The 11,463-nt window shown below is 47.9% G+C and overlaps 2 protein-coding genes across 3 annotated transcripts; both read left to right on the top strand.

Moving 5' to 3' along the window:
• Positions 1-67: 67 nt before the first annotated feature.
• On the top strand, positions 68-1,256 carry AAFC00_003938 (uncharacterized protein; the record flags this gene model as incomplete). 2 transcript variants are annotated; one of them, XM_069348125.1, is made up of 3 exons in its annotated part: positions 68-421; positions 487-675; positions 735-1,256. In XM_069348125.1, 3 exons carry the CDS (start codon positions 68-70, stop codon positions 1,254-1,256), a joined length of 1,065 nt encoding a protein of 354 aa, XP_069202041.1. The 2 variants fall into 2 exon arrangements, with proteins under 2 accessions (XP_069202041.1, XP_069202040.1); XM_069347764.1 differs by having other exon boundaries at positions 481-675.
• A 5,141-nt stretch (positions 1,257-6,397) lies between these two features.
• On the top strand, positions 6,398-11,256 carry AAFC00_003937 (uncharacterized protein; the record flags this gene model as incomplete). The annotated part of the gene is made up of 6 exons (XM_069343487.1): positions 6,398-7,168; positions 7,222-8,581; positions 8,636-9,337; positions 9,386-9,644; positions 9,695-10,343; positions 10,393-11,256. The coding sequence occupies 6 exons, from the start codon at positions 6,398-6,400 to the stop codon at positions 11,254-11,256; spliced, it is 4,605 nt and encodes a 1,534-aa protein (XP_069202039.1).
• Between the last annotated feature and the right edge of the window lie 207 nt (positions 11,257-11,463).

The following is an 11,463-nucleotide window of genomic DNA, read 5'->3' as shown; positions in this document are numbered from 1 at the left end:
ATCTTCCCATGTATACTACCTATATCAGCTTGCATAGGTGTTTTCGTTCAAAATTGCTACTATCACAATGAGAGGCCTAACTAATATCATTGCCTTACTCTCCCTCACTGGACTTGTATCGACTGTGACGGCGGCGCCCACGGAATATCAGTCCCTTGATTTCGAGCAACTTAACGCTAGAGCAGACTCAAGTCTTGTTGGATATCTTGGAACTTTCTTCCTTGGTGATGAACCATCGGTTTATTTCTATCTCAGCAACGGGAACAATGCATTATCGTTTCGCGCTCTGAACGGCGGGAAGCCGATCCTTGTCCCAAGTGGAGGCACAGGTGGTGTGCGAGATCCCTCCCTGATCACTGGGGGAGGCGACGAATCCGGTAGCAAGTGGTACATTATTGGTACTGACTTAGATATTGCAAAGGTATTGAGGAAAACATGAAGTTGATCAAGTCGTTCAATCAGTTGCCAATGCTAACTGAGTCCAAGACCACATGGGATGCATCGCAGCGCAATGGATCTCTGAGTATTTACATCTGGGAAAGCACTGATCTAGTCAACTGGAGCGCAGAGCGGCTGGTGAAGGTTGAAAATGATGACGCAGGCATGGTGTGGGCTCCAGACGCAATCTGGGATCCTGCTGAAAATGCATATCTGGTTCATTGGGCCTCGAAATTCGTGAGCACTGTCTTCCCAAGATCATTGTGACCTTCGAGATCTGCCTCTGACTTGTATAGTACGCGGCAGATGATGTCGATCATAGCGGACCGCCGACGAATATTGTTATACGATACGCATACACCATCGATTTTGTGTCTTTCAGCAGTCCCGCTACGCTCATCGATACAGGATCCTCCTCGATTATTGATCTCAATATCCTGCCTCTCGAATCTGGTTCCACGAATTCATACGCGCGATTCATCAAGAACGAGACCGCGACCAACGTGTACATGGAGATTTCAACCACTGGTCTCAATGTCGGAGCCAACGACGCCTGGACCCGGCCAGGGGGTCCCGATGCGATCATTCGCAGTGGTGTCGAAGGGCCCGCAGCTTATCTGGACAACATGGAAGACGGCTTAGCACATCTCTTGCTTGATTACTTTAGTGATGATGGATATCGACCGTTCGAGAATGCGGATCCTGCAACTTCCGACGTGTGGACAGATAGCGATCGCAGTAACTTTCCATCCAATTTGAGGCACGGGAGCGTCTTGGGTGTGGATCAGGGTAGATACGATGCCTTGAACCAACTATAAGTGCATATCAAAGGCTACCTGCTGCTTCGAGTAATTGGGGGGCCAGAGTTAATGCTTATAAGACGGAAAGGAAATTTATATTGTGAATATTCTATATGAAATGTTTTGAGACCTCGAACTAAGGCAAATCGGAAGGAAGGTCAAATCCTAGATTATGCCGACCGTCTTGCATCAGCCTCGCATACTCGAGCATCAGTCGATAGGTAAAGACAGAAGCGTCGATCTTCCGCAAAACACGTGCGCCCCAGTGGTTTGCTCTGCCTGCGATTTCCTTGGCTAAGGCCTGTCCTTTCTCGGTCTCAGTCAGGTAGCGCATTACCTCGGGCAACTCGTCGTTATGAATGCTGATGGGGACATAATGAACCCAAGGAAACAGACGTTCATCATGCCATTCCCGGAAACCTGTTTGTTTGAGCACAACACTGCCTGACGACAGGGATCGATAGTATCGATTCGCAAATGTGTTTCCATCGATATCCATAATGAATTTGTAGCCCAAAGACTCGTTCTTCGCCCCGTAAGCCCCCATCTTGTAAAACTCCTGCTGTTTTTTGCACTCGGACTCGGGCTTGCACTGGATGACAGCCGAGAAATGAACGTTGTACTTGTCTGTTGGGAGCTCGCTGGTAGACGCGCCGTACCAGTAGCCTAGGCGCGACTGTTGAAGGAGCTTATAGGTCGGATGTGTGAGCCCTTGGACAAATTCGACAAATCGATGGCGCAGAAAATAGTGAAAATCGTTTGACTCAAGCGCCCATCCTCCTGTCGTCGAGCCCTTCCAGTACAATGCGTTCTTTTTCTGATCCCATGGAAGCCGGTCGTGTATAGGCAATTGACCTCCGCCCCAGTACTGGACCGTAGGAAAATAAATATCACCATATGTTGATGGTGCTGCTTGCGAGAATATAGGAACAAGCCCGTCATACACCTTAGTCTTGTCATCCGCACACGAACGTCCTAGATCGTGCATCTCGTTGTACTCTGGATGCTTGCACAAGTCTGTCTCGTCATACTTGTTTGTTACGAAAGGGAGGTTGTGGAGTTTGCTTTGTGGTATGTCTGCTGTCTTCCACCTAGGCGCCTGCGCCAAATTGGAAGAAGCACGAAACTCGCAGGGCTTCTGGATATCAGCCCATGTAAGGCCGTTGCGAGATATTTGACGGATGCTTCCGTCCTTGTCGATCCCATGAGATGCACTGGACCGAAGAAGCATTGGCTCATCGGCACCACTAACCATCAACTCCAGGTCAGGAAGCTTAATATCAAAATCAGTAATGAGGCCCATTAGTCCATCGCCAATCCAGGTTGTCTTGTTCTTGTGAACCTCCAATTTCTCCACTTTGACATATCCAATCGCATCATCGTCATTCTTGGAAATTGTCCTGACTGCTCGACGGAGCAAATCCGGCTCGACCTCCCAGAACGGTTCAAGCATGTTGTGGATGTCATTGAATTCGTCAATAATGAGGGAGCCATGAAACGTGGCGAATGTGAACCACTGATCAAATCCTGGCGGTGGCTTCCTGTTGTATCTGCGCTGATACTCTTCGACAGCAGCGGTCAGATCCTTGGACTGCTGTCCCAGCATATTGTCGAATTCGTCCTGAGATTTGTGTACCAGATACTCGATAGGATGTCGCATCCGGGCTCCAGCTTTGGTCCATAATGTGTCTTTTGTCACGTCCTCATCAGATGCAGCTCGTGCGCTATAACTAGCACCTTGCACGAGTTTGTAATAGACCAGTACGCCGACGAGGCAAGCAACCATGTACCATGCATTGCGAGGTGACCGGAACAGCGTTGACATTATGGGCTGACCTCTCAATCATGTGTATCCTGGTTTGCAGCGTGTGTTCAGCGACGCAACCTGCAGGACGAACCCATTTCTTTTATGCAGGATGCAGCCCAAGGACTTTTCAGGAGAGCTAGTCATCGTTGCATACGATAAGATTGCGAGCTTCTCCTGTGGTTGGCTGTTGGGTGTGAACATATAGAAAGCGTTAAAGCATATTGCTTGCTTATACGATAGATGGGGGTTATGGCGGGCTGATGTCAAACGGTTTTATTACAAAGTCGTTCGCTGAACGGGCTCACCATTTGGCAACCACCTTTCCGCACTATAGAACAACAAGGAAACTTCAAGAAATTGATCAAATTAACCATGAACCATAACATCTCGCTGTTCGTGATACAGCCATTGAATCGTGGAGACGGCTTCTGATAATGAGGTGGTTGCCTAAAAATAGAACTTCAAGAAAAACAACGGTTTCGTGTCCAGCGTTCTCATTAAGAGTAGTGGACTCCGGAGCAGGAGTGATGCACTGTTCAAGTAATGTGCAGACATTGTGCGGTAGAGTTGCACCCACAAGGGTTTTGGAATGAGGGATGCTCATGAAATGTGAGTATGCTTGTAGAGTCACAGTTCGACTCGTGAGAGCGCCCGCCTACAGTAGTAGTATACCAAAGGTTACTACTTCAGACGGGGCCTAATCCTCGAATCCGGGGTTGCCAATGCTTCTACATGTTACGATCACTATGATCACGGGGACGTCACGTGACCAGCACGGACCAAGCGCTCAGTGACACCTGAAGCTTGGCACTACTGAGCAAGACCACGACTTACGTGACCAGGAGCTATACTTAGCACTAAGCAACTTACTCGCTCAGTGATTAGTACTGCTCAGTCGCACTAATCAAACTGATCACCACTAAGCAGTCACCACACTACAAACACTCACTTACGATACCGTAAAGTATATAGCAGTAAACAATGTTCCCCTATGGAACATTGTGTTCAATTTCATATTCGTTACCAGCGATTGGAATTACCTCTTCACGTGTACCTTAATACTCTTCTTCATAAGTCCAACTTAGGAGAGACTATTACTGTAACGGAATAACTAAGTGTAGCAACGTATGGTCCTCCTATAGGAATAGATGTCCTATAAGATCAAGACTAATCGTTGCCTTCAATAGGCAATGAGGGGACACCCCTCTCATATAGTGAATACCGCGCATACGGCCCGCATGCTACAAGCATGCGGTACTGTAAGCGGGGTTCGGACAAAAGGGTCGACGCCTAAGGCATCTAGACCCCTATTTAGCGACCCAAAGCACGGGTCACCTATGCTGTAAAGCACCTATGCTATTACAGGAACATTGTGTTCAATTTCATATTCGTTACCAGCGATTGGAATTACCTCTTCACGTGTACCTTGATACTCCTCTTCACGAGTCCAACCCAGGAGAGACTATTACGTAGCCTCACAACCAATCCTTAACACTACACACCACCCCTTATGAGCTGAAAATAGCCAAGTCCATGGCAAAAGTCCACAGCTTAGTGTCTTGTTCAGTAAACGGCAAATGCGCCAAGCTTCTCTGTGTAAGTAATGCGCAAAGGTGCAACGCAAAGCGAATTTATCCCGCGCCTATGGCCCCTTTTATCGATAACATAAAAAAAGCCACCTTGGAGTTCATTGAGCTGACGTGATCCTCATACCTAATTGTACAGTGAGGTGTGCTGATGTCAGAAAAGTCTCAGGACGCTGAAGACAAAGTTTGTCCTTGGCAAACGTTGGCAAAGCACCGTACGATACTTGTATTGAGAGTAAGCATGTTTGCCAAGTCAAGATCGCAAAAGTATCGCGTTGCTTTCGCTCATTGGCGTCGCTCGTTTTAGACTCGAAAGGAATTGAATAGCCAGGAGGATTGAGCCGTGCAGCAATGCTGTTACTTGCGCAAGTTCGCCTACAATTCTATCGCATGAGAGTCTCGCTTTCAAATCGAATATCCCGAGCGTTTTCCTTATGAGCATATTCGGCGTGAATTTGTCTACATCTATCTAAACTACGGCACACTCTTGACTTGTCAAAATACCTATTTGCCACCGAGACAGATGGCTACGATAGCTACGACAAGTGACGAATGACTTTACGGCTACAGCAATGTCTTAGCAGCGCAAGACAACCTAGCATTACACCTAAGCTAGAGGACCACAAGATCTCGAAGGCTTTCTTGTTGACCCGATCTGGAGATTTGTCCCCCGAGTCGGGGTTGATACTAAACACGATATTGCCTCTGTAGGTATAGTAGCTATGGAGAAGTTCCAGTTGCCAGAGGTGCTTAAAGGGAAAGAACCAACTCGGCAATTCGACATGCCAGCTATCAATCAACAAGAACTAACTCCTTTGTGTAGCCGGGCCAAGGTAAACTCCCAAATAGGAAATCCCATTTGGGGAGCACTTATTCTGGTTGCTGGGAAAAAGGATTACCCCTTTTGGAAGGAACCTTGGCACGGCTATGATAAATGTTTTGTTTTGCTTCGACAAACATCAGGAAGTTTATAAGGTGGCTGAAAGCCATTCTGACTTGGTCAACGGCATCTCGTGAACTCTATTGTGGGGAAACCTGGAGACCTGAGCTACTCGACTGCCATGACACGTAACGAGTACTCGACCCCTGTCAGTCTTGCAACTTTGCTGCATAATGGAAGTGCAGGTATGCAATTCGCAGCACCGGAGTCATTGTCGTCCCGCCGCCCGTTTAGTCTGGCGATTAATCCATGCAAAATGTAGTGGAAGACTGTAAAGTTCCCCATTCCAGCAACACAACTGTATTTCTCAACATTGTATACAAAGAGTGAAGCGCAACTAAAACCAGATACTCCAAGTTCTAGGACGCGTAGGTCACAGTCCCGTTCCGGGGAAGGATGAACCGCCGTGATTTAGAGGTAAAGCTAAATGATCCAGGTAAGGTAAGGTGGAAATAAAGCTGAGGTAGGGCATCTCAAAGTTCTGGATAGTGACGTGATGACTGCATCCACAGTGTAAGGTTTGGAGGACCACATGTGTCTTACCTCATCCTTTCTCGAATATTGGTTCGTGTCAAAAAACGTTGAAAGAGTACAATCGATGCCACGGAGATATATCATTAGCTAGATAGACTGGGTCCTCCGTGCTCTTTTGTTTGTCACGACTCTCGAAAATCTAGCAAACTCCTTTGCCACAGTGCGCGGGCTCTGTTCAAAATGTATTGAGTGTGCATACCTCTACGTGGACGTAGCAATTTCTGCTTGATTTCCCATCGAGTCTCTAACAGTCGTATCAATTCACCAGGACTGCAAAGCTTCCCCTTTTGCGATGAGCGAAAGTGAGGGTATAGTGCAGACTGCATCAGGTCGCCTCACGTATGCGCCTGACGGTATCATAAACAATGTGACCAGAAATGCACAGATCGAGGAATTCGGACACAATGTCAAAGAACCGGTCGAGCCGTCGTCATACTCGCAAGATGACCCCATTACAGCCACCCCATCCAGCGCAAATCAGACCCTGGCGGATTCAATGGACCATGGATCCTCTTCCGGTAACAGAAGCTCTTCGTTGGCCGGAGCTGATATGGATGAATTGAAAAAGATCGCAACTCAGGATCGCAGCTTGCATAAATCAGACACTCTAGCACTTCCCGAAGGCGTTCCTGCTCTGGACCCGACGAACAAGCAGTTCGACCTCTACAAGTGGGCTCGCAGGTTTATCCATGAGTTTGATCAAGAGGGTCTTCGCGCTGTGCGATCCGGTGTGGTCTTCAAGCAATTATCGGTTAGTGGCTCTGGTGCCGCCCTACAACTCCAACAAACTGTCTTTTCGATGCTGCTGGAACCGTTTCGGAACTTGAGCTTCAAGTCGCGGCCGCACAAGAAGATATTGAGCAAATTCGATGGATTCTTGGGCAGTGGTGAGCTCTTGATTGTGCTTGGACGTCCAGGTTCTGGTTGCAGCACTTTCCTGAAGACAATCTGCGGAGAGCTGCACGGACTGAGTCTGGATCCCGATTCTACCCTTCATTACAATGGTATCCCCCAGAAGCAGATGATAAGAGAGTTCAAAGGTGAAGTTGTCTACAATCAAGAGGTTAGATGAACTGCATTCCTCGCCTTATATTTCACGTGCTGACCATTCCCAAGGTCGACAAACATTTTCCGCACCTCACCGTTGGCCAAACTCTTGAATTTGCTGCCTCAGCGCGTACCCCTTCGATCCGTATCAAGAACATGTCTCGCAATGAACACGCTAAGCATGTAGCTCAGGTCATCATGGCCGTATTCGGACTGAGCCATACATATAATACCAAGGTCGGAAATGACTATGTCCGCGGCGTCTCAGGAGGTGAGCGCAAGCGGGTCAGTATCGCGGAGATGGCTGTTACTGCTTCGCCTTTGGCTGCTTGGGACAACTCTACTCGAGGACTAGACTCGGCTACTGCACTCAAATTTGTGCAGTCACTCCGGCTTCTAGCAAACCTGGCTGGATCGTCTCACGCTGTCGCAATTTACCAAGCCAGTCAAGCTATCTACGACATCTTTGACAAGACTATACTCTTATATGAAGGACGACAGATTTACTATGGTCCAGCTAGCAAAGCCAAAAAGTTTTTCGAGGACCAAGGATGGTATTGTCCACCTCGACAAACGACGGGAGACTTTCTGACTTCCATCACGAATGCATCGGAACGCAAACCACGTGACGGAATGGAGAACAAAGTTCCGAGATCTGTTGAGGAGTTCGAAACCTATTGGCGAAAATCACCAGAATACAAGGCATTACTGGACTCTATCGAAACTCACGAACGAAAGTTTCCATCCGGTGGTGATGCTGCTCACAGTATGCAAGAACACAAGCATTTAGTCCAGGCTGGATACACCAGACAGAAATCCCCGTACCTCATCAGTATTCCGATGCAGATCAAGCTCAACACAAAACGAGCGTATCAGAGAATCTGGATGGATAAGTCCTCCACATTGACAACAATCTTCGCACAAATCGTCATGGCTCTTATCGTCGGTTCACTTTTCTATGGCTCTCTGCCTGCCACTCAATACATTCAATCACTCGGAGGCGCTCTGTTCTTCGCTGTACTCCTCAACGCTCTCATTGCCATCTCAGAAATTAATGCCTTGTACTCTCAACGACCAATTGTCGAGAAGCAGGCCTCTTACGCATTTTACCATCCTGCCACAGAGGCTATTGCTGGAGTCATTAGCGACATACCGATCAAGTTCACCATAGCTGTGGCTTTCAATATCATCCTCTATTTCATGGTAGGCCTTCAGCGCACTGCCGGTCAATTCTTTCTTTATTTTTTGATAGTATTCATAACCATGTTCGTTATGAGTGCTGTTTTCAGAACCATGGGTGCAGTCACCAAGACTGTTTCGCAAGCTATGACTCTGGCTGGTGTGGTCGTTCTTGCGCTAGTAATATATACTGGCTATGTGTTGCCCGTGCCGAATATGCATCCTTGGTTCGCATGGATCAGGTGGATCAGTAAGTATACTTTATTCCAACCTATGATCCTATACTAATTATCACTTTAACCAGATCCTATCTATTATGCTTTCGAGATCTTGCTTGCCAACCAGTACCATGGGCAAGAGTTGATCTGTTCTGCCCGAATCCCGGATTACAGCCCATCTCAAGGTGATTCTTGGATCTGCAGCGCAACAGGCGCAGTCGCAGGCCGAATTACTGTCAATGGCGATAGCTATCTTTCTACTGCTTATGGATACTCATTCTCCCATGTATGGAGGAACTTTGGCATTCTGATGGGCTGCCTCTTTGGCTTCATGGCAATTTACTTCTTTGCCACTGAAATCAATTCATCGACTGCAAGTACCGCAGAGGTGCTTGTTTTCCGAAGAGGCCATGTACCAGCACATTTGATAGAGAGTCACGGCGATGATGATCACGAACAGACCAAGATGCAAGTCTCAAGCCAGGACGACGAGGGCTCAGATCACGTCGACGCCATCCCTCCTCAGCAAGACATCTTTACATGGCAGAACGTAGTGTACGATATCGAGATCAAGAGTGAGCAGCGCCGCCTGTTGAATCATGTCTCAGGATGGGTCAAACCAGGAACCCTCACTGCTCTTATGGGTGTCAGTGGTGCAGGAAAAACTACGTTACTGGACGTACTCGCCCAACGTACGACTATGGGTGTGATCACAGGCGATATGTTTGTCAATGGCAAGCCTTTCGACGCTAGTTTCCAAAGGAAAACAGGTTATGTTCAGCAGCAAGGTATGATTTTCAACGGAATTCGGGATCTAGCTGACACCATTATTGTAGATCTGCATCTAGACACTGCTACCGTTCGTGAAAGTCTTCGTTTCAGCGCGCTTTTGAGACAGCCGAAATCAGTCCCGATAAAGGAGAAGTACGCCTTCGTCGAAGAGGTCATCAAGATGCTCAATATGGAAGACTTTGCAGAGGCGGTGGTCGGTGTCCCTGGCCAGGGCCTCAATGTCGAACAGCGCAAGCTCTTGACTATTGGTGTCGAACTTGCAGCTAAGCCAAAACTGTTACTCTTCTTGGATGAACCTACTAGGTGAGTTGTAATCGCGCCTTGAATTTTGTGACGGTACTTACACATGACAGTGGCCTCGATTCTCAAAGTTCGTGGGCTATATGTGCCTTCTTGCGAAAACTTGCCGATGCGGGTCAAGCTGTCCTCTGCACAATCCACCAGCCTAGCGCAATTCTTTTTCAGGAGTTCGATCGCCTGCTGTTCCTTGCAAGAGGCGGCAAGACTGTTTACTTTGGGCCGATTGGCGAAAATTCGAGAACGCTCCTTGACTACTTCGAGTCTAACGGCGCGCGAAAGTGTGATGATGAAGAGAACCCTGCGGAATACATGCTGGAGGTAGTTAACGCAAGCTCGAGCGGCGAAGGACCTGATTGGCATGAAGTTTGGCTGTCGAGTGATAATTCGCAACAAGTCAAGAAGGAGCTCGAAAAGATCCACGCCGATAAGCAGAATGAACCCGCAGATGGCGATGACGAGCCAGAATCGCACCAGGAATTTGCTATGCCCTTCGTTACCCAAGTCTCGGCTGTCACGCGCCGAGCATTCCAGCAGTACTGGAGGATGCCTGCCTACATCTGGGCGAAGTGGCTTCTCGGTATTATGTCCGGCCTGTTTATTGGCTTTTCCTTTTGGAACTCCAACACATCCCTACAAGGCCTGCAAAACGTTATATTCTCCGTCTTTATGGTGTCAACTATCTTTTCCACCCTTGTTCAACAAGTGAGTCTCTCTGGCAAGCTTCCCAGCTTCTTACACTGACTTTTACCAGGTCATGCCGCTCTTCGTTACCCAGCGAGCTCTATATGAAGTTCGTGAACGCCCAAGTAAAGCATACAGTTGGAAAGCATTCATCATCGCCAACATCGTTGTTGAGATACCATACCAGATCATTCTGGGTATCCTTGTTTTCGGATCCTATTACTATGCAGTCAACGGCATCCAGTCATCAATTCGCCAAGGATTGGTTCTACTCTACATGATTCAATTCTTCGTGTACGCCAGCACGTTTGGACAGATGTGCATTGCGGCCTTGCCGGACGCAGAAACTGCTGCAAGCATTGTCACGTTGCTGTTTTCATTATCTCTGTCGTTCAACGGCGTGTTCCAGGCCCCTGCTGCACTTCCTGGCTTCTGGATCTTCATGTACCGAGTCTCGCCATTTACTTACTGGGTGTCCGGTATCGCAGCTACACAATTGCATGGCCAGCAAGTGACATGCTCTGCCAGAGAAACGTCCATCTTCGACCCTCCAAGTGGTCAGACATGCGGAGAATATCTTGCCGACTATCTCGCTACGTCCGGAGCACAGCTCGGGAACCCCCAGGCCACGACTGGATGTGAGGTCTGCTCTTTGACTACATCTGATCAATTCCTCGCCAGTGTTGGTATTCTCTGGGCCGACCGGTGGCGCAACTACGGTATCATGTGGGCGTATATTGCATTTAATATTGCAGCCGCCGTCTTTCTCTATTACATCTTCCGCGTTGCAGATCTCAAGAAATTGAGTTTCAAGAAGAAGTCTGTCAACAAGGTTGCAGAAAAGGCAAAGTCAGCTGGCAACACCGCACCTAATTCGGCTGGCTCTACTGAACGAGAAAAAACAGAAGAGCTTCCTAATCCACGACCGTATTAGTCGAGTCTTGCTGGATCTCGCTGAGCCATAAAGCAGTCGCATCAGTACATACTGGGATGTCAACGTCGGATGAGTAACATGTTCGAGTGGCTGACGACTGGAAGCTCGCTACAGACCATACACTCGTATATGCTCAGGATAATTTTCAATCTTTTTGTCTATTGTATCATCATGTCAAGTAATCCATAATTATTTTAAATGAGTTTC

Source organism: Neodothiora populina (assembly GCF_041146345.1).
Source record: "Neodothiora populina strain CPC 39397 chromosome Unknown canker_contig_17, whole genome shotgun sequence".
Taxonomy (NCBI): Eukaryota; Fungi; Ascomycota; class Dothideomycetes; order Dothideales; family Dothioraceae; genus Neodothiora; species Neodothiora populina.
This window is presented reverse-complemented; position numbering and strand designations above follow the sequence as displayed.